Source organism: Idiotropiscis lumnitzeri, chromosome 5 (genome assembly GCF_059441095.1).
Source record: "Idiotropiscis lumnitzeri isolate Australia: NSW breed Sydney's pygmy pipehorse chromosome 5, RoL_Ilum_1.0, whole genome shotgun sequence".
Taxonomy (NCBI): domain Eukaryota; kingdom Metazoa; phylum Chordata; class Actinopteri; order Syngnathiformes; family Syngnathidae; genus Idiotropiscis; species Idiotropiscis lumnitzeri.
The window spans coordinates 29,886,389-29,908,140 of NC_142395.1; the positions used below are offsets into that span (position 1 = coordinate 29,886,389).

The window sequence follows — 21,752 nt, forward strand, 5'->3', positions numbered from 1 at the left end:
AATAAAGAAATTGCACTTTGCTATAAAGTCTGTAAAAATGTGAATGGAATGCCCTGTCAATTTGCTCTCCCCTCAAAATCACGGAACACACAGCCAGTAATGTCAAAATCACTGGCAACAAAATTGACTACACTCTCAAGTGAAAATGTTTGAATTAGCCCCAATTAGCCATTTATATTTCCAGGTAGAAAGTCATAAGATAGATAGATAGATAGATTTTGAAGATTTGTAAAAAAAAAAAAATATTCAAAGTGGAAGTATAACAATTATTATTAGCGCTTTATAATCACAGTCGATATGTATTTTTTAAATAATCTGATGTATTTGTTTTGCAGGCGTAGTGTGACCTCCAGTCCAGGCCAGTGCCTGCTTATATTTCATTACATCCTGATTCTCTGACATGTAGTGTGTGGGATGGGGGGAAGGGTAGGAAGAGGAAGTGTGTGGTCGTGTGTGTGGTTGAGCGCGCGCGCGTGTGTTTGTGTGAGTGTGTGTGGTTGGGGGAGGTGGGGGTGAAGAATGCTTGGTATGTGCGGACGACACCAACGCGAAAGGTGGCGAGTGTTCCGCTCGCCGTTAAATGAAACCCTGAAAAGCACGTTCTATTCGCTCTTCAATTCACCCCGAGGCGCCTACTCGTCAATACACGACACCCTACGTTGCTAAACGTCAAATGGAGATATTTTGCGGCATGGCATCACAGTCGATCGGACGCCAAAACCCCCCAGATGCGAGTGTTGGTTTGGTCCGTAGTAGGTGGGACTGGCGAACGGTCTGCAGCAGGACGTCGTAGATCAATGAACCGAACCGGAGGCTCGCTCGATACGCTGGTGTACAACAAACTGAGCTAACTGGATAAATGTGTCACTACCAAAGCAAAAGAGAGGCCACGCGCGCTTTGTTCAATTTAACTAACCCGATCAGTATGCTGACGTTTTAACCAGACGGGTTATTTTCGAGCCTCACTCACCGCTTCCGACCATTTCATTCGATCTGCGATTTTTTTTTTTTTAGAAGAGGGGGTAGATCTTGTCAGGAAATCGAAAATCTCGAACCTCCAGGATGATCTTTGCAAACACGGGCAACCCATTGAAAGCTGCCACTCGCAAGCAGGTAGGCCATTGTGGTTTGCTTTCTACTTTTGCTGTCACTTTTCAAATCCTGAAATGACATTGGGAAGCCCTTCCCCTGTGTTTGCTTTGCAATAGTCCAAGAAAAAAAAACTGCCTTCAGTATCAAGTGATGAATAACAATAGAGGCGACTTGTCAGGATGGGGATGAAATCACCCGCGAGAGGCTTTAATTGTTGTGTCCATATAACCTTGTTTGGCCAGCCACTCTGTTCAACATGCATCATGGTTATTGTAGTCCTCCTTTCCTGGCTCTCTGCATCCAAGCACTGAATTCGGCGGTGGGTGTCTCATGACAGTGTGCACTCTTCATTTTGACCTCTCAGGTGAACAAAAAAAAAGGGGGGGGGCGTATAGAAGGCCTCGACTTCCAGTCACGCCTTCTGATTGAGATGGAAGATTGATGCAAGGCGCAGGAGTTTTTATGGCCTCTCGTGGTTGAAATATGAGCACAGCCGAGCCGATGGGGTGAATTATTACAGCACAGTGATACCCACCTTTAAGATGCCATCCATATTATTCCATCAAATGATTTTCATTTGATTCAGTCAAGGTTAGCCAGTGTGGGAGTTCACCCCCCCCCCGCCCCTTCTTCCGCCTGTGTCTCATTGTCGCTTCTCACTTTGATGCTCCCATCAAATAGTGTAGTTATACAGTAATTGCATATCAACATAAAAACAGGCCTTTACTTGAAGGATGAACAGATGTTCCTACCAAAGCTCAGCATTGTGTAAAAGTATCCTCCATGAACGTTGAAGCATCACCTGACTGGGTAAGAAAATGTCTGTTTGGGCTTGGCATGACTGTGGTGGTATCCATAGCTGTGGATCTTGGAGTGGATTGTCCTTACGGACAGATGGCACAATGCTGCCGTCCTTGCTTTTTGTGTTTCAACTGATCTGGGTTGGCTGGGAGCTATTTTAAAGGATGAGTAAAGGGAAGGAAATGCTTTGCAGGGCAGTTATGTGCTGATTTGTCTCACAAGAATGAAAAAGAAAAAAAAGATACATCACTGTACTGCAGGGGTGTGATGATTTCAAACTCATTTTTGTAGCAGGCCGCAATGTAGCTATAGTTTTCTTCAGAGAACAATTATGACTCTGAAAGCACATACTATACATGTATAAGGTCTTTACGCATGTCTTGAGAAATCAGAAATCCAATGGCAATACAGGCTTAGACATTTGAGAACAGATTCTCATTTGCAATGCCGACCTGGGTAAAGAGCACAAAGATAAATTAAGATGTTCACGATTTGACGTTTGTAAAATCTTATTCTTGTTCTTTTCTAGAGTAAAATGTTGTTTTGGTGCCTTCTGTGCCAAGCAACTACGTTGACCTGTGTGAAAGAGCTTAATTTTGCCAGGCCGGAGCCTCTTCCATTTAAATTGTTTTGCCACCACCTTGTGGCATTTGTAGGCAGCTACAAACCTTTTTGTGTGGGTGTCAACTACCTGCAGATTTTCACGGCAGGTCAAATATCAGAGGTTACCCATAATGTTATCATAGCGTCATTATAATATTGCATATACACAGCTATTTGATTTGAGAACTACTTTTAAATTAGAGTTTGTTTAACTATTGTAAAAAAAAAAATGTTCATTTCAGTCAAGAGTGTTGGGGGGGGGCATCTAAAACATGCAGGGATGCTCGAAGCACTGCTGTGAGTTACAGCTAAGTGCGTTGTCACTTTTTTTTTCTTTCTATCTCCTCCAAGCAGTCTGTGCTCCAAGTACGCGTCATATTTTCATGATGTTTGCGCCATGTGACGGTTGGTGGCTGAGCTTGGCAAATAATGTTTGACTTTTCCACCTAATTGAGGCTCGTCTACTGTGTGTTTAGTTTTTCTCCTTTTAGTCTAAGAAGAGAAAACCAGACACTGTTGAACTAAAATGATCTGCCGTTCAAGACCCGTTTGTTGGCCCCAGAATGAGCTCGTTCACCAAGCAAAAATACGCTTCGTTCATTTCACGTTCGCCCCAAAATATGAACAAGATCATGAATGTTTGGTCATTGAACTCGTGAATCCTTTTTGAACATCTGTAACGTGCTGAAAGATCTTCTAGAGGAAGTACTCTTCAAGCGTGAGACAACTGGAGCCGTTAGCTCATGAAGAGTGGGCCAAAATACCCACTGAGCAGTGGCGGGCCTCCAAGGCCTTCTCTGCTGGTCGAATATAATCAAGAAATCATGATCATATTCTTCACATTGATGTCATATTATATTTTAGTGTTGTACTTTTAGGTAAGAGTTTTTATAATTATAATAATATTCCCTTTATTAGTCCCACAATGGGGAAATTCGAGATTCGAACCCAGGCCTCCTGGGGAGACTGGGTCCTGAACACGGCGCCTTAGACCACTCGGCCATCCTGGCAGCCCAATCAGAATTCAGTCAGCTCGTGTTGCCAGGCAGGTTTCACAATACCAGTAGAGGGCACTATTTTTTCCGAAGCCTTCAGATGCAATTGTGCGGGCAGCTCTTCTGTCATCGTCGATAGACTGTCAGATTTGATTGACAGTTGCGATAGCCAATTAGATCACGAGTTGGTTCCAGTGAGCCTTACGCTAAAGGCGATGAACGCGTTTTGTGATTGGATACTCACTCGTCAGGGGGCGCTGCTAGACGGAATCAACACACCGTCGGTCGTCACTGGCGACCGTTTGAAAATCTAAAATATATTCTTGCTTTTTTTAAACCACAATGGTCGAAGGAGGGAAAAGTGTGGATTTAATTAAACACCTGCGAGGCCATTTTCAAGACGGACCTTTCAAGAAGAAGCTAGGTCGTGCAACATTGAGTACAGTGTAAGTGTTCGTCTGTATATTATTTCTCCAGCCGTGGTGTCTTCAATGACGGTTTTATTAGAGGGAGGACTAAGTTGGACGTCACTGAAGGCACTGAAATAACACCGTATTGTTTTCATATGCGTGCATTTTGCAAAATGAATACAAACAAAAAACTTTTTGTCCATCGGTGCACGGGGCACACGGGGTTAAGATCGGGGATGTCGATTGTGGCTATGTAAAGAAAGCCCTTTGAGACTGTCTGTGATTAAGGGCTATACAAATAAAATTGACTTGACTTGACCTGACTTGACTTGACATCTGTGTTGTGTTGCCTTGCTTTTTTCACACCACAATTCATGAATTTATCTTGTGGCCAAAATCAAACAATACCCTGAACATGGAAGTGAAAATCATTTTTATGTATTTTATTTTTTACTCATTTTCATTGTTGACTTTTTGTCACAATGCATCCAATATGTTGGGGGCACTTCTGTATATCGGGAACAATTTTACGCTCACAACACATTCGAACAAATACTGTTTCGTGGCAACCAGATAAGGAGTGATTTTGAATATAGTCCCTCCATGTTTTTATAGTGACTTGCTGTAAATGTTGGACCTCATCTGTATTTAAAACCGCAATGCTTTCTCCAGCCAATAAGAAAATGCCAAAGAGTTTTATTGAAACACGGACGCCCTTTTAAGCCTGATGAAAAACATGAAGCATTCAAGTGGAAAGCATCCACAATTTAATCCTTCTTTCTGTTTTCTTCAACGTTTTGTATCCCCTCCAGAAGCCAGTTAGTTCCTTGTGATAACAGTTGATTCAATTTGATGATGTCGCTCCCGTAACCTCTTTAACAGTGGCCCTCTTGTGTACAGTCGTACCCCATGACTCCGTCCAGTCCGAGCAGCAGCAGCAACAGCAGCAGCACCGGCTTGGAGCAGCTCAGCAAGACCAACCTGTACATCCGAGGCCTCCCTCCTGCCACCACTGACCTGGACCTGGTCAAACTCTGTCACCAGTGAGTGCAACAATGGAAACTGTCGCACATGCGCTGCCTACGTTAACACTCTGTTCCCATTTTTTAACTTTCCTAATTATTATTATTATTATTTTTTGCCATATTCAAGTCTTGCTAAGTTTTCTCCCCGTCGGTTTAACAGGTGTGTGTACGTCCTCTGCCTTTCTGTCACATTCTGATGGGGTCCTCCTCATTTCTCACATTCTGTCAAAGCTTTCTACACGGGTTTGTGGCCGCGACATACTCTAATGAAATACCTAGTGATGGGCAATTTGAAACCGAAGCTCCACGCACGTTTCAAACCTGGAAATAAAATTATAATTACAGAGTTTGACACCTTTGCTCTATAGTATTTGACTGCAGTTCTAGTTTTTCACCATCAGATGTCCTTATCACTGAAGCTTTGAACCACTTTGAATCGATTGCTTTAAATGGTTCAGTGGTTCATAAAAGCTTCATTTGCCCATCACTAGAAACTCCCCTGCCAAAATTCTGAATTCAGGATGCGGAATTGGCGTGGGGGTCGGAGGGGCACATACTACCGCTCAACAAGTATTTGATACGATTAATTGTCACTTATAAAACATGCAAAGCAGCTCATTATTCACATACACACTGCATCGCGTTACCGCACTCACATTTTACTTCACTACCGTGACGGCCGTAGCAATCACGGCCTGTCAAGTAGCCCATTTCGCCCCCGCGTTGTCTTAGAAATGAAATATTGATATCTAAAGTAGCACATTGATACAAAATCTAATAGGCCATCATCCGTGTGGCTATTTAGTGGGATGGATACCATAATTAGCCGAGTTTTGTCTTTCCGCACGTGCGTACGGCATGAGGCATTCATCCATGTAACCAGTCGCAGCTGTTTGTGTCCTTTTCGCTCCTTTTGTTCCTGCTCCCGATGTTGTTTGCCAGCACAAAGCACAAATGAAGGCGCAAAAAGGTCTGAATGGGGATGTCAGCTCGCCATTCTGTTGCCGTGCGCATCAACAAGCAGCATGCAATTTGTTTCACGTTTCAGGTAAAGGCTTGCGATCGAGATCGAGCTAAGCCTGAATGACGTGCAATCGTTGCGTCCGATTCATTTCTCGCTAATCACTGCTCAATTGGTTTACGGCTTTGGAAAGAAAAGGCTTCTGCCAAGAGATACGAAAGCTTTGATTTTGACGCAGATTTTATACAGCGTAACAAGCAAACTCTGCGTCGATCCTCAGTGTTTATTCACTACTTCATCCGCACGCTGTGTTTGCAGGTATGGCAAGATTCAGTCGGCGAAGGCCATCTTGGACAAGACAACTAATAAGTGTAAAGGTCAGTCAATGCCATTAACTTCTTCTAGTTGACTTGTAAATTTGTTGCAATACTTGTCATTTCTTCCATCTCACATTTGATGTTTTGTGCTCAGGCTACAGATACAAAATGTTTATTATGGAAAAACTTATCAGAGCCAATATTTGGCATTTTGCCGATTAGCAGCATCTTTTTTCATTCTTAACTTTCAAGGCCTATGAATTAAAAGACGGTTTATTTTGGCTCGCTGCAGCACACCTCTCTCGATCTCTCTCTCTCTCTCCCTCTCTTTCTCTTTTTGCTGTGCTCGTGGCCACGCCTGCAGAAGCAGATTGGCCCGCCCAGAGCACGATGTGATTGGTTCCTTGTCGCAGCCAATCAGCAGTGAGCTGCCTGTTTGCTTTTTCACCTCGAGTCACACGCACTACGGGGGAGGTCCCGCGAGCAGAGGGAGGAAAGGAGACAGACTTTGCTTGCCCACATTTGAATAAATGTCAGTCTACTACTCACAACTAATAGAAAACGATTTGTCCGAGTAAACTTTAAAGAGATGTTTGTTTTCATTGAACTATAACAAATGCAGCCGAGCCTGGCAACTCTGCACTTTTGTTAGACTTTTAAAAGTAAGTTGTCCATTTTCTAACATCTAAAAAAAATCTTTAACATGTTGTAAATTACGAAAGTTGTTTCATAAAGTTGTGCTTAAAGGCAAGTTTTGGAGTTTTTATCTTTCAAACGTTTTGACACCATTTTCTACAAATGAATATGGGCTCCAATTATTGTGACTTCTAATAATCGGCATCATCCCCGAAAAAAGCCTATCGGTCTATCGCACCAGGGCTTGACCTTTTTCCTCCACGAACTGCGCTGAATCGTATATTCATTGTTGGAGCGCCATCACGCCGCATCAATTACGCAATTCACTTCAATGGCGTCTTATTGCACACTTTGTATTTCTCGTGACTCTTTGTACAATTGTGTCCTGAATGTATATTTTGTGATGGTGTCTTTTGGTGTAAGTCCCGGAGACAAGCACCTCAATTATTTTGAACGTACAGTGGTGCCTTGTCTTTTGTGAAACTCGACCTACAAGTTTTTCAGGATACGAGTCGCCGCTCGGCCGTTTTCGTTTGTCATGAGTTTCCAGCCAAAAAATTCAAGTTACGGTGGCAGCAGCGTTTTCATACATCTTAATGCAAACTCCACGCAGGAGCTCATCTTGGTTTATTATTCCTGTTTGTAATTTACAGCCCGTGGTGGCCAAGGCACGTAACGGCAGAAAGAGCTACATGTCAGCGAGCATGAAATCATGATGCGCAATCTGCTGAAACGGTTTTGAAATGTGTTCTGCGTTAGTCATAAGTCAAAGGCACCACTATACTTGGCCAATAAAGATGATTATGATTCTGCTCGCCATTTATTGGCTGTTCATGTAAACACAGTACTGCTCTGCCAACTACAGGTTACGGCTTTGTGGATTTTGACAGCCCAGCGGCTGCTTTGAAGGCCGTGCATGCTTTGAAAACCAGCGGCATTCAAGCCCAGATGGCCAAGGTGAGGAGTGCGCGTGTGTGCGTGTGTGTGTGCGCGCGTGCTTGCGTGCGTGCGTGCGTGTGTGCGCATGTTGCACTGCATCGCCACAAGGTTGTCCGTACTTCCTATCTGCATACGTGTGGTGTGCACTACGGAATGACATGAGACTGGTCATGTGACCTCAGCTGACAAGCTGTTCTTCCCGTGACCTCATTTACTTTCGCTGTATAACCAGATGTCATGTCTCCCTCTGCCAAGTAACCTGTCAGTTATGTCGCATACCAGACCACCAGTTTGCACACAGACACACACCACGCTTCGCCATGTCACACAAACTCAGAAATGTTGTGAATATAAGTGTAATGTTCAGTTTCAATCTCCACGAGTGTTTTAAATGTTTGCCCTTATTTCAAATGATTTATTCTAATCTTGTCAGTATCATTTCATCACAAGTAAACGGCTGTTTATGAAATGACAAGAAAGTTTTTTTTTAACTCTTTGACGGCTAAAGAAAAACACGACATCTAGTGTCCTTAGGACGGCTAAAGACGTCAAAGGGCCATTTTTCTTTCTCGGCTGGTAGTGAATGTGCAAACTGTTCTATTTTATTTCATGAGAGATTCACGGTCTCATGCGTATGTGTCGTCACATCTGCATGGGAGCAGGAAAGCTGCAAAATTAACTATGAGTCATCCTCGCTTCTCTTTCTGTCCTATGAGTACTTTTCTCACCATTTCTTTCTGCCACTTCCTCAGCCCAGACTGTGTTGATATGCTTGAATCCGCAGATAAGAGTTAATTAGCGAAAGGTTGCTCTCTAAAGACTTGGATGTAGCAGAGCTGATGGGAACAAACAGTGCAGTCTGTGCGTGGCTGTAGCTTGGATACGCCGCTCTCCTGATGTTTCTCAGGAAGGCCGACGAGGCACTCGGCTGCTGCAGTGCAGATGGATGTTTCTTTCAGTGCGTGCTCATGTGAGGCGCTTGTTAAAGTCTTTCACCAGATGTCTCATGCTTAAGCCGAACTGTCAAAAAATGAACATTGAACCACCCGTTGATTGCGAGTGCTACATTCCCGACCCACGTGTTGGGGAAAAATCGGTGACTATGTGTGGTCATAAAAAAAAAAAAAATGTTTTCAACTAGTTGTACAACTTATCAAAACACGTATTAAAAGACAACTTTTGAAGTAACCGTTCTGACTCTTGCTCTCAAAAATCGGAAGACTACTGTATAAAAATCACTTTAAATAAGCGAAACGAGGACGCTTGCTTGCACACTTTTTTAAAATAAGAGCAAAGGCATGTTAGTTTCAAAGTGTTTTTCACGATTTGAAGTTTACAGTGAAACTCACACATAAAACCAAAAATAATTGAACATTGTATATTTTTCAAACCGCCGAACATTCGCTAGCCAAATGCTAACATATGACGTGAAACGGTCCATTCGCATCCTCGTGAATGTAATTGTGAACCGTCCAAAAACTTTACACACAGAGCCGCAACAAACGCTGCGCATATAACCAAAGAAAGTAAACATTGTGACCCTTAAAAACCGTGTCATATTTCATTTGATGAAAGTCCACTCGCGTAATACTAAAATAATGTCACGCAAAATACCTACAACAGTAAATTCAGATTTGCATGTATATTGTAAAAAAAAATATGTGATGATCATTGTTTTATCTTGTCTGATATAGCAAAATGTTGCATGTTATCTCCAATTTCGGAAAATATGGATGACCCCCCCGCACCGTACTAAAACGTGGACTACGCTTGCTCTTGTTTGTCTTCTTCTATGCGAGCAGCAGCAGGAACAAGATCCAACAAATCTCTATCTTTCCAACTTGCCGCTGTCCGTGGACGAGAAAGAGTTGGAGAACATGCTGCAGCCTTTCGGCCAAGTCGTTTCCACGCGCATCCTCCGCGACTACGGTGGCAACAGTCGGGGCGTCGGCTTTGCCAGGTCGGTCACACAAGAGACAATTTAATAGTAAAGTGGAAAGCTTGCATTTTATTGATTTTATTTTGATAAAGTAATGACTAGGGTTGCGTAATTGCTGGACTATTTTATTATTTTGTTTTTTATGATTTATTTTACGTGGATATCTTCTTATGACAAATGTGAATAGAATACATTTTCATTAAATGAGCCTGCATTCCCACGGAAAGTTTCCAATGTGCAATATTTCAGAATGAACCCATCAAGCTTCCGGAAGGTTTTGTAACTGTAGGAGTGACCCCCTACCAACAACATGTTGCTGGTCGTTAATTGTTTCAGATGAGCCCCGAAAAAAATCGAAACAAGTTTAAAGACTGTGGCTATTGAAGTTGTTTTGTGCTGGCAATGTACAGTACATTACAAACTTTATTATTTAATTGTTAAAAAAAAAAAGAAGTTGAATCAAAATGCAAAAATGATACGCAAATGTATCTTATTCAAACCTTTTTGTGATTTCTAGCCTGTAGGGCTCAATTGAAGAAAAAAAGAAGACTCGTTAAAGATGTTCACGCTCTCTTCCTGTAACTGGGAATGTGAATCTGTTCACGCTGAACCAGTCGCATACAAATTCTTGGGAAAAAAAACAAACCAAAAAAACCAGTGAAAGTGTCTCCAAATAACTCCAAATCTACTTTCGCTTTTCTGATTGGCCGTTCCTGACGTGCTGCTGCACAATTTGCATAAATGCATATTGCTGCGCACGTTGGATTTCTTTTGAACTTTTTTAGTTGCCATGTCAGTCGCATCTGTCTCAGGACTTTGTTTAAGCGATCCGTTTTCAAATTCTCCGTGGCCTTCGAGGATTTCAAGATTTTGCCGTCATCTGATTGGTTGGTTAGAGCAAAGCTTGTTCTCGAATAACAAAACACGTCTATCGAAATGTGCACACATTAACATGTTTAAAAATCACAACCTCTGGTGATTATGATTTATGGGAAATGTTATTGCATCGCTATTTGAAACGTATTTTGTCCCGAAGGAATCCAGATGTTGTACGTGACGCAGATGTGTGCTGTTATGTAGCGTTTTTGTCTAACATTGATGGATTCTGTATTTATGAAGCAATGGTGGCGCTATTAGCGGTGGATTAAGTCGGGTACTTCCCTACTGAAGGCCCCGGCACCAAATTCGCCACCCACCATTGCTTAAAAAAAAAAAAACCTGACAATGCCAACACCTCTGTCATGTCGTTGAACATTTTGTGCGCTTGTGTCTGTTTCTCATTGTTGTTCGGCTCTCTCCTTTGTCACCAGGATGGACACCACCGAGCAGTGTAACGCCGTCATCTCACACTTTAACGGGAAATTTATCAAGATCGCCTCCGGTGCACTTGGTATGAAAGCCATACTTCCCCCTTTGTGGAGGCGGTGATGAAAATGGCCGTTCTTCAGCATATTGGTCGTCTTTTTTCCCTCAGCTCCCTCTCAGCCCTTGTTGTGCAAGTTTGCAGACAGTCAAAGGAAGAAACACGCTCACGGTGGATTTGTTCCCAATGGACAGACGGCCGATCTCAGACTAGTACGTATCGGCATTCAAGACAGTCTTGATACGGGTCCGCGCTAAGTACGTCCGGTGATATTGCATCATGTGACTTTTCTCTTTGTAGGGCGCAATGACTCTAACCTACGATCCGTCCTCAGCCGCTATGCAGAATGGGTCAGTCACATGCAACCTTATGCACGCTTCGGTGAGGAGTTATTCCAAGCTAGTTCTTTATTTTGCGACCCTCTCTGTTATGCAGGTACTATCCATCTCCATATCCAGTGACCAACAGGATAATGACCGTGCAGCCGGCGATGTCCCCCTACATGTCTCCTGTCTCTGCTTACCAGGTAGAACCATCAGATAAATGAGCTCAGAGGACATCATTCAATCAAATTCGTCCTCACTCTTCTTTTTTACTGTATGTTGTATTTACATAACAACATGAAAACAACTTTAGTCATTTACAACATGCTAACATGCAAAACAAACAAACATCACATTAAAGTTTACAATGTTAGTTGTGAGTTGTAGTAGACTGACATTATTCAGATTTCGGCAAAGTCTGTTGTAGTGCGTGTGACTCGAGGTGAAAAAGCAAACAGGCAGCTTAGTGCTGATTGGCTGCTACCCACAGCACAAGGAGCCAATCAGATGGTGCCGTGAGCGGGCCCATCTGCTTCTGCCGGCAGGGCCACCAGCACGGCAAAGAGAGAGAAGTTCGCTGCTGCGAGTCAAAATAAACCAGCTTTTAATTTATCGGCCTTGAAAGTAAAAAAAAAAAAAAGGCAGATGCCGATAATCGTTTTGAAGTATTCCGCAGCGCCTGTTCTCACTCACTGTCAAGAAATGAGAGCGCATTCTAACATGGCACTTTTAAAATATCACGGTTGTTAACACACACGAGGAGCAATTGATGCAAAAAAGCAAATTCTCTCACTTCGGTGGTAACAACAATTACTGAAGTTCACTCTTTGCTGCTTCTTCTTTTCTTCATCCAATATGCTGCATGCCTTCTTCATTGCTGCCAAATATAGTGTGGGCGTGAACGATACACCGCAATATAGCAAAGTGGACCGCATTTGGATCGGATTAAGAAATAACCCCAAAAAAGTGAACATCGCTTTCCCTGCACGCGGCTGTCGTTCATCACGTTTCGTACCATCCACAAGTAGAGTCCATCCGTTTCCTATTTTCTATAAAGACTAATACAAGAAAAGAAATCTCACAAATGACCCACATTTGGCTCTTCATGAATCCTTGTTCAACACGTCGCATTGCTGTGCTTGTTTCCGTTCTGTGCCTGACTGCGCCTGTCCTGCCTTTCCAAAGGTTCAAAGTCACTCGTGGGTGGCGCATCAACCGTATATCATGCAGCACCCGGTAAGACAACATGCATTTGTCGTTTACGTATGTCTGTGCCTTTACGTGAGTGAGTGTGCAGGAAGTGGGCGTGTGCCTCGTCCTCAGCTACAAGATGCTAAGTCATGACTTAAATTCATCGTGTTCTGCTGACACGGACGGTTAAGAGCGCAACTTCCCCTAAATATAGCAGGACTCGCATGCAATGCCGTTTGAACATTTGTTGCTTGATAGCAAGCAGAAGGACCATGTACTAGTTCGTACAAGTCGATGAGTATTAATATCAATAGAAATGCTCCAAATGCTTCTTACAGACTTAGCTTGACAAAAGAAAGCACAACATGTATTTATTTCCGTGTTTGAAGTGCGTGCGCATGTGTGAGAGCGAGAGAGAAATGGAACAAGTCGGAAAACTGCAAAGCCCTCTAGCAGCCTTCCCTCTCGCTGGATCCAGCAGGAAATGCCTGAAGCTGCAACCGCCTTGTGACTCTTTGACTCTCCAACAGATGGTTTCCAATGGAACAAGTGTCTCTGCAACGCTGCCCCTCCCCCAACGCGTTACTGGGAAATGCTCAATTCCCAAAAGACGACGCTATGGAAAGCTGTTTGAGCATTTAGTCCATATCTTTGGTCTAGAGCGTGTTTTTGGACTAGTATGCAAGCATTAGTAGCGGGACACATTGAATAAATGCTCCGACATATTTTCCAAAGTCATTTGAGTATTAATTTGATATCTAGTTTTAGGTCCGTGTACTAGTTTGCGCTTTGTGACGATTCAGTGCGCCAATAGATTGACTAAACCTAACTACGAGTGCTACACTAGTGAGGCTAGTAAGCCCAATTTGTAGATATGTGTCATACTACTTGACACTTACTTTGTAGTTAATAGTAAGACAATTTTAGCGCTGGACGAGGGTGCACTAGTACAATGACTTATTGTTAAATTCCCACAACTACTTTTGCCATACAAGTATGCAAATAAACCTTACAAGTAAACTACTGTGCTGCACTAGTGATACTCCTAGGCCCAACTAGTATGTTACAGCTCCAGCTGTTGTGAAATGCGCTTTATAAATAAAAAGGTATCGTATTGTATGCGTCATACGACTACTATTACTGCCACTCGCTAGAGCAGTGGTTCTCAAAGGGGGGTACTACTACCCCTGGGGGTACTTGAAAGAACTCCACGGGGTACGCACGATTTAAAATAAAACACACATGCAAAAATCCTTAAAAAAAAAAGAAATATTGAATTAAAATATAAGGTCATGAAACGAATTTGATGTCCAGCAGGTTATTCAATAAAAACAAATTCCCCCGCAACCTTGAATGGTTCGACCCGAGCTGTCACGTGCCACCTCTCGTTACCTGTCAATCACTTGAAGAGAGTAAAAGGGGACCTAGCTGAAAAAACATTTCACATCTCCGAAAAAGGTTTGGGAACCACTGACTAGAGGGGCAAGTTTGGCATTCGAACAGGACTTTGTGTCACTAGTGACGCAACTGTGCACTAGTTGATAACGGCATGCTACTCGCACTACTACTTGCTAACATCTTGTGGTTTACTAGTAGAATGCAGATAACGCGTGCAAAGTTGTGTATGTAGTTGTCCTATGAGTATTCCAAAGATTTTTTCCCTTCTTGTATTCAGAAATGTCAGTGGTGCAACACAGCCGCTCTACTCGAATGCTAATAAATTATCGAATGCGCTCGTAAGCTGGACATCAACAACATGGAATTGCTCCTCAAATGGCTTTTTTTTTTTTTTTAATTGAACACAACCCGCCTGCATTTGTTCTTTCCTTTCAACTCGAAATAAAACTTTTATTTTTCAGACATATTCAAAATGTGTGTTTCAGGTGAGCATTGGCTGGCCTAAACCTGTATGCATCTCTTTTACTTGATACCGCATATATTGTTCTGAACCGAAGCCACCCGCTGACTTTGTTGCATGTTCTAGTTTTTTCTTCCCATGAGTGGATTTCATTGGAGGAATTCTGATGTCATGTGATCTGCGGTGAACGCCAGCTGTTTTGTGTCTCTTGCAGGCTCCGGTGATGTCGCCCTCTGTGGATCCATCCATGTCATTGCACCCCTCGACGATGATCACGCAGCAAATGGGGCAGCTGTCCCTTGGAAACACTGGAGCAGTAAGAACAATTTTCGACAGATGTGGCAAAAATATTTGAAGTTCTGTTATGTATGGTCTGGGAGGTAAAATTACTACGGAATCGGACTCATTTTACTCTATTTAATGTAAAAAAGGACAGACTGTAAAGTATATTATACTTATTGGACCAAGTAAGCACTAGAATATTTGTTTTCAAATATATTGACTGAAAGTAGAACATCTTCAGAGAAATAAATCCTCTAGTAAATTATTGTTACATGAAAAATCTAGTCCAGTACAGTAACAGTGTTTTCACTTTGCAATTTCCGACGACTGATCTTAGAATATTCTTCACGGTCGATTATATGTTTCAAAGAACAGGTTCGAGATCTATTTCTTTTTAAAAAAAATTTTTATTTCGTTTCATAGTATATGGCAGCCAACCCGGGGGTTCAAGGTACTTATATGCCGCAGTATCCTCCTCTGCCAGCAGCGCCGGTAGGTTTACTCTACATTTACAACATTCTGCACATCATCCCAAACCATCAGGGTCTACATGAAAAAATTAATTTTTCTCACTCACCAAGTGCAATTCAATAAAGTAAAAAAAATGCTTGATGTTTACTAGTAAATCGAACTGCACTGCAAGTATCCTTAAAAAACTAATATAGATAGCTAGATAGATGCACACACACACACACAAATAATACTTCTTCCGTTATCAATTTGCTTTTTAGGAAAGCGGCACGCCACAACAAGTGGATTCTTCCAACAACTCGTCCCCTTACAGTCAACTCAGCAAGTAACCGCAGGTATTTGTCCTGACACGTTTTCCGGTATATGATCTTTTTTTTTTTTTTTTTGTCACCTGCAACGAAGTGGATCTTTCCCAACCGGCAATACAAAAAAACTAAATCAAAACTTGACACCAGGATGGCCGAGTGGTCTAAGGCGCCGCGTTCAGGACCCAGTCTCCCCAGGAGGCCTGGGTTCGAATCTCGAATTTCCCCATTGTGGGACTAATAAAGGGAATATTATTAATCTTCATCATTAACGACAGTATGCTATTCTTTACAGGGGATAGCGATTGAGCCCTGCCTTGAATCGCAAAGAAAAAAAATCCACCAGTAATTGCCTATAGATGCCACCAGAGCACTTTTCCCCCTCTACTTATTTATTATTTTATTGACAGACAAACAATTTGTAAATATACATGTGTGTGTGTGTTGGTGTATGGACACCGACATCAACACAGATGATGGGGCGGAATTGGACTTTTTGTATTGGACGAGGCTATGGCCTTGAATAAATTGAGCTCACTCCACGAGCTGCTAAAATGCTGCGAAAGAAATCCTGTTAAATTTGTGAAATTGGTTAAAAAAAAAAAATCCAGTGGCCGCTTTCGAGCGCCTTGTTGTTGTCGGCTGCGGATGCACGCCCGTCATGCAGAGAAAAGCAGAACAGCAAGTCCAATTTGACAGCACTGATAGTGTAGTGGTCCACTCGCCTGAGTTGTGTGCAGGCAACGTGGGTTCAGTTCCCACTCAGTGACGGTGTCTGTCTGCCCTGTGACTGGCTGGCGACCAGTTCAGGGTGCGGTGCGCCTTTCGCCCGTAGTCAGCTGGGATAGGCTCCGGCACCCTCCCGCGACCCGGTACACGATAAGCGGTGTGGATAATCACATGACATGACAATTTGACAGCTAGCATGTGGACAACGGCGGCTTTGTACTGGCGTAGCTGCTTTAGAGCGCCTCGTTGTCATGGCGTGAAAAACCCAGTCAGATATATTCCAGCCACTAGCAGCGGTCTTTTTTTCATTTATTGTTTTATGTATTTACTTTCTTTTTTGAAATTCGTTAACACATTACAACCAGTGTTCTAAATTAACACCCGCCGAATGCGGCTTAAAATTTCTTTTTGGTGTTTTGGTGTTGATCAAAAACTTTGAACTGAAATAAGGAACAAGAATTGGAACCAGAATCGTTTAATTGATGGGCAGATTAATCAGCCATCGAATTTACGCCACCTGCCTTTAAAAAAAAAAGAAATCTGTATCGGTCAGACCCAAATGTGTAAGAATAATAAAGACGCTTGATGAAGTCAAATCCATTTTTGCAATTTGCTGAGATGACATTTGCTTGACAGTGGACAGTGACGGAGGTCGCGGTTTACATTTTCAACGTCTTCAGTGGACACGCCCACAACATTTGATGGATTTGATTTTTCTCCAGGTTTGAAGCCGGTCGATTTCCGTACGTGACAATTTTTGAAGTCGTTCAAAGTTGGCAACAGACTTTCAGGCACACTAAAGCCCTCTTGCTTCTTTTTTTTAAATTTTGCTTAACAAAACAAAAAATGTTGTTCATCCAATCGCCCTCAATTTGCCGTTATTTTGCTCAGATTCCCACGGAAAGTTTGTAAAGTTCAATATTATTCAATCAACTGGGAATGGAACGCCGTTTGCGTCCCTACTCGACATTTTCAAACATGTTTCTTCATGTTGTTTGTGTTTTTAGGCTCGGCGAGCCAGAGGGTTGGCGGGAGTGGTCTGATGACATCAGCGCTCTAGCCGCCCTCTCCGATTGGACCGGACACACAAACTCTTTTGCACAGCCCTTATGCGTGTGTTGGAAAACGAGGACCGTGAAAATGCACTCAAGCAGTTGGCTCATCAAAAAAAAAAAAAAGATTTATTTTGATAAGAAACAACATGCTCTTCAAGATTTTCTCTTTTTTCAAGAAGGATTCTCAAATTCCAGAGGACACCTCCCCAGCCCATTATCCACAGTATGATGTGATTTTACATGCATGAGATTGCGATGTCCCCCCCTCCCCCTTCTAGGTTTTTATGATTTTCGAGGGACTGCCCCAACAAAACCTTGTTTGCACTGACTTTTAAAGTTGACAAACGTTTCACAGAATCACGTGCTTGAAAGAGGTGACCATGTCATGACTTTAATGTCGGAAAAGGTGCCTTCCTTCCCACCATCTTCCAGCGTTTCTCATTGAACTTGATCAGGTGTCATTTGCCATCCTATTTGCGTCTGATTGATCCCACACCGGAAGCGTGTGTCGCTCGCTCGTCTTTTGGTAGCAATAATGAGAGTCCCACTGCAATACTGAGGCAAGGCGAGGAGGAAAAAAAAAAAGTCTAGTGACAAACTCAAACGGCGTCTTTCTTATCTTCCTCCTCTTTGCTTTTTTTTTTTTTTTTTATTAACTGTCCAAATAACATCAAGCAAGAGCTGCGCTTTTTGGAAATGACAACCAATTGGCATCTTTTTTTTTTTTTTGGTTTGTTTGTTTCAGTTTAATTTCCTCTCGTGGTCAGTTTGACCGGTGATCTACCTCATGGTTCTGAGTCTGCCGGTGTGGTTGGGTTTGCAGGTAAAGCCCCTTTTTTTTTTTTTTTTTTGCACCAGAGTGGATGAAGCAGAACAAAAGCCACGCTCGGGAGCTGGCCAACTCGGACTTCAAGCATTACGTCTCCTCCCACTTGGCGGCGTTTTTCTCTTCCACGCTTTTGAAACGTTGTCACTTGGCCTCTTCTTTATTCGTCATTGCTTATTTTTTTTCTCTTTCAAGAATGTGAGTGTAGTTTAATTTTAATGCTCCATTTCCTGCATCCGTGTCAAACTCATTTGGCCGCCACTTCAACTTTTTTTTGCGGCACACTAAAAGCGAAGAAAGTGTCTTCATGTTTCTTGCTGGGTTTGTTCTTCTCAATTTGGCAGAAAATCTCAATTGTTACAAATATTATAAGCATTTTATGAAACAAGGCCCTTTTTAACTCAATATGACCCAAAATTCATTTTTGCATCATTGAGGCAGACGTGGAGCTGCAATTCGGTCATCATCTAATTTCGTTGCCCACGGCTGGCCAATTGAAACCGCCTGAAGTCAGCGTTCTCCCTTTTTGAAGTAGCCACTAAACCGAGTTGTTGCTGCTCTCGGGTTTCCGTTTGGTCTGAGCTGGTCGTTGGCGGCCTTTTGCTGTTCGGCTGTCAACAACAAAGAAAATTGTATCGTTCTCAAGTCGGCTCTGAAAAACCAAACGCAATTTTTCAACGCTGCTCCAAAGTTTGTCGGAATGTCAACACAATTTGTTTCGAACATTTTGGCTTTCGGGTGAAATTCCTGCTTGAACCCAAAATGAACTTCATTTGACGAGCACGGTTCCAATAGCAAACCTGGAAAAAGATTTTTTTTTAATGTCCGCTTCTGTGCCTTTTCCAGTATTTGTGTTGCAATCTTCTCTTTCTCTGAAGCGCATCGGCGGCGCCGGTGCGGCTTCATCCGCGCGTTTTGCTTTTTGTCATTTGCGTGGCTCGAACGTCAAACAGGTTTTGCCAAAGGTACGGAAACATTTCAACAGTTGACAAAAGCTCAAATGAAGTTCACCTGGGAAGGTTCTCGAGCATTTTCGGTTCTTCTTGAAATGTCTCCCGAAAGCCAAATAACCATAAAAAAAAAATCAACTTTCCACAACTTTGGATTTTACATTCAATTTGTCTTTCCAAAAATAAGTCAAAATTGTGAGATAAGATGCGATTGCATTTGTTTTTCACATCCCTCTAAAGGAAATCCTAACTCTGACGTGGCGCATGATGAAAATGAGTTTGACACCATTTAGCGATTGCCTCCTTCCGTACTTTGCCGCAAATGAAGGCGGGCTCCACGCATTTGTTTGGCGAATGTAGCCGCCTTCGTCAATGGAATACATCGCCACCCCGCAACGTTTTTAGGGTCACTATAGGTCAACGTGTTGCCGTAAAGCCCACCAAAGCTTTTACCTTCGCGCAATTGTTGTTTCCGCAACATTCACACGAGTGAGCAATTCCCGTGCGTGGTGACGCTTGGTGGCTCGTGCCAGATTGCTTCTTCAGTTTTTAGATCAAAGGATGAAAATAAGCGGATTGTTTGCTTGGCTTTTCTCCTCAAGTCGTCTTGTTTCAAGACAAACTCTTTGCTGTGACGCTTGAAAAAAAAGTCACAGCGAAGAAGGTCAGGTTGTACGATTTGGGTACGGAAATGCTTCAGTCACCAAGCTTTTACTGCAGGTTATTTCATCGTGGGGGGGGGGGGGGGGGTCTTGTACATTTGATCCTCATTGCTTGCCCTTGTCACCCTCAACTGACAAAAAACAATCATCTCGTTGCTCTCACCTTTGAAAACATTTGAAACCGTGCTGAATAAACGACTTCTCTTTCTCTGACAATGTTCGCGTCTGTTTAATGAGGTCGACACACAGCGACCGTTATTTCGCCTTTTTAGGCCAACGCCGCACTTTTGAAAGATGGCAATCAATGTGATTGTTGTGTCGACTTTCAATTTAAAAGCAACTTGCGTCAGGCTCCCTCTTTCATGCTCCGGTTGAAACAGTGCTTCTCAAATAGTTGGGGCGAGGGAGGAGCCCCTCTGGGCGGCGCGTGTGACCCTGGGGAATATGCTCCCCCCGTACTACAATGACGTGTAATTGCACTTTCATTCCCGTAGTCGGCAGTGGCGCTCTCCTTGCCCATCGTGTGCAGTATTGTTTGTTTTGCAACCAAAATGCGATCATTTAGAGTTGTAGCAGAGAGTGGGTGGCGGTGGGGGGCCACGAATTGTTTGATTCTCGCGGGGGCGGGGGGGGGGGCAGAAAATAATTGCACAGAGTTAAGAGGTGAGCGACAGCATTTTGCTCAAATTGTCTACTATTCAATTACAGACAGATTCAGCTCGACTCCGTTTCATTTTATAGAACACTTGGAAAAAAATGAAATAATGACGTACGAAACAAAAAGAAGGGCTCAGGTGGCATGCTGCTTTTTAAGGTGGCTCTTATGTGCTCCCTCTTCCGGGATCCGGTTAAGAAGCGAGGAACAACATTTTCAACAAACTGAACTGAAATTGTCAACATTTACGAACGAGCCTTTTTGTACGTTGTTTCCAATTTTCAGGGTCAGCGTGTGAGCAATGAGCTTCACAGGACACAAAAGTTGACTTTCACAACAACTCCCGTGTGAAACTTTTGAACAACTGCTTGAAAATTTTCAGTCCTTTGCAATACAAAAGCGACTGCCATCGTCTTCCGAGATTGCCCTCATATGAGCAAACAGTTTGTCAGGGGAAATGCCGTCAAGTAAGATGGGCAACAAGCGTGTGCGCGTGTGTGAGCTCATACGGCAAAACCTTTCCGGCTGCACTATTTGTGGCACACAAGCCTCAGTCGCTTGAGAACTCGGATCTCCCAAGTTAAGCTCCGACTTAGGCGCGGCTGATCGCTGAGACACAAAGGCGGCACCGAGCTCCATCTCTTACCAGTCGAAAGGCATCCGAGGCACCCACGTGCCAGATTAGCAATTGCACCCTCTGCCGGACCCACAAAACACACAATTTGGCTGCTTGGAGTTGACGTTGATTCGCGTATATACGCTCTTTTCTTCATTTCGCTAACTTTTTGCACAGGGACTGCGCCAGGGTTGATTTTTTTCCTGTCCTCGGGCACAAAACAAAAAAAACACGCACACAACCCCCCAAAAAATTCACACCCACAAAACAACCTTCTCTTCCCGCTATATTTGACTCTCAAGGTCAATAATATTTCCTTTTTTTTTCTCTCTGCCGACGAGGATTTTTTTTTCCATATTCGGAAAAGAATTTGTGTGGAAAAAAAAGAGAAGGTCTTTTGAACGTGTATTTTTTTTGTTTTTGTCATTGCGAACAATGCGCTGTGGCTCTGTTGTGTCGTTTCTCCATTTGGCTGTGTATTTTTGACACGGCGGCGTTTCCTGTTTGGGTCACACATCCTTCAATGTCATCTCCAGGAATACGCTCGCAGATGTCCATCACATTCCATTCTTAATGGCATCGAGCCTGCGAACACGCGCAACATGCCAAGTATCTGTCGCTCGCCCGCTCGCTCGTTTTAATTCCCCACAGCTGAAGGGACACATGGCACCGATCCCTTGAGAAAGTTCAAGGTTAGGCAGGGGGCACAGACATGAAAAACGGGGCGGGGCGGGCGGGGGAGGGTGCC

General features: G+C 43.1%; 1 protein-coding gene across 3 annotated transcripts; it reads left to right on the forward strand.

Annotated features, from left to right (window-relative positions):
* The first annotated feature begins 769 nt into the window (after positions 1–769).
* On the forward strand, positions 770–17,893 carry rbms1a (RNA binding motif, single stranded interacting protein 1a). Of its 3 annotated transcripts, none has more exons than XM_088296655.1 (14): positions 770–1,113; positions 4,802–4,944; positions 6,206–6,264; positions 7,706–7,797; positions 9,582–9,739; positions 11,029–11,108; positions 11,193–11,293; positions 11,382–11,431; positions 11,517–11,607; positions 12,590–12,640; positions 14,668–14,769; positions 15,159–15,227; positions 15,467–15,541; positions 17,248–17,893. In XM_088296655.1, exons 1-13 carry the CDS (start codon positions 1,063–1,065, stop codon positions 15,533–15,535), a joined length of 1,116 nt encoding a protein of 371 aa, XP_088152781.1. In that variant the 5' UTR covers positions 770–1,062; the 3' UTR covers positions 15,536–15,541; positions 17,248–17,893. The 3 variants fall into 3 exon arrangements, with proteins under 3 accessions (XP_088152781.1, XP_088152782.1, XP_088152783.1); XM_088296656.1 differs by lacking the exon at positions 17,248–17,893 and adding an exon at positions 16,877–17,162; XM_088296657.1 differs by lacking the exon at positions 770–1,113 and adding an exon at positions 3,751–3,937.
* Positions 17,894–21,752: the final 3,859 nt, after the last annotated feature.

Excerpts from the sequence above, each read along its gene's own strand:
- rbms1a (XM_088296655.1), top strand. The coding sequence starts at position 1,063 with ATGATCTTTGCAAACACGGGCAACCCATTGAAAGCTGCCACTCGCAAG. Across the intron at positions 11,294-11,381 it reads AGACGGCCGATCTCAGACTA|GGCGCAATGACTCTAACCTA; the intron begins GTACGTATCGGC and ends TTCTCTTTGTAG. Across the intron at positions 14,770-15,158 it reads CCCTTGGAAACACTGGAGCA|TATATGGCAGCCAACCCGGG; the intron begins GTAAGAACAATT and ends TTCGTTTCATAG.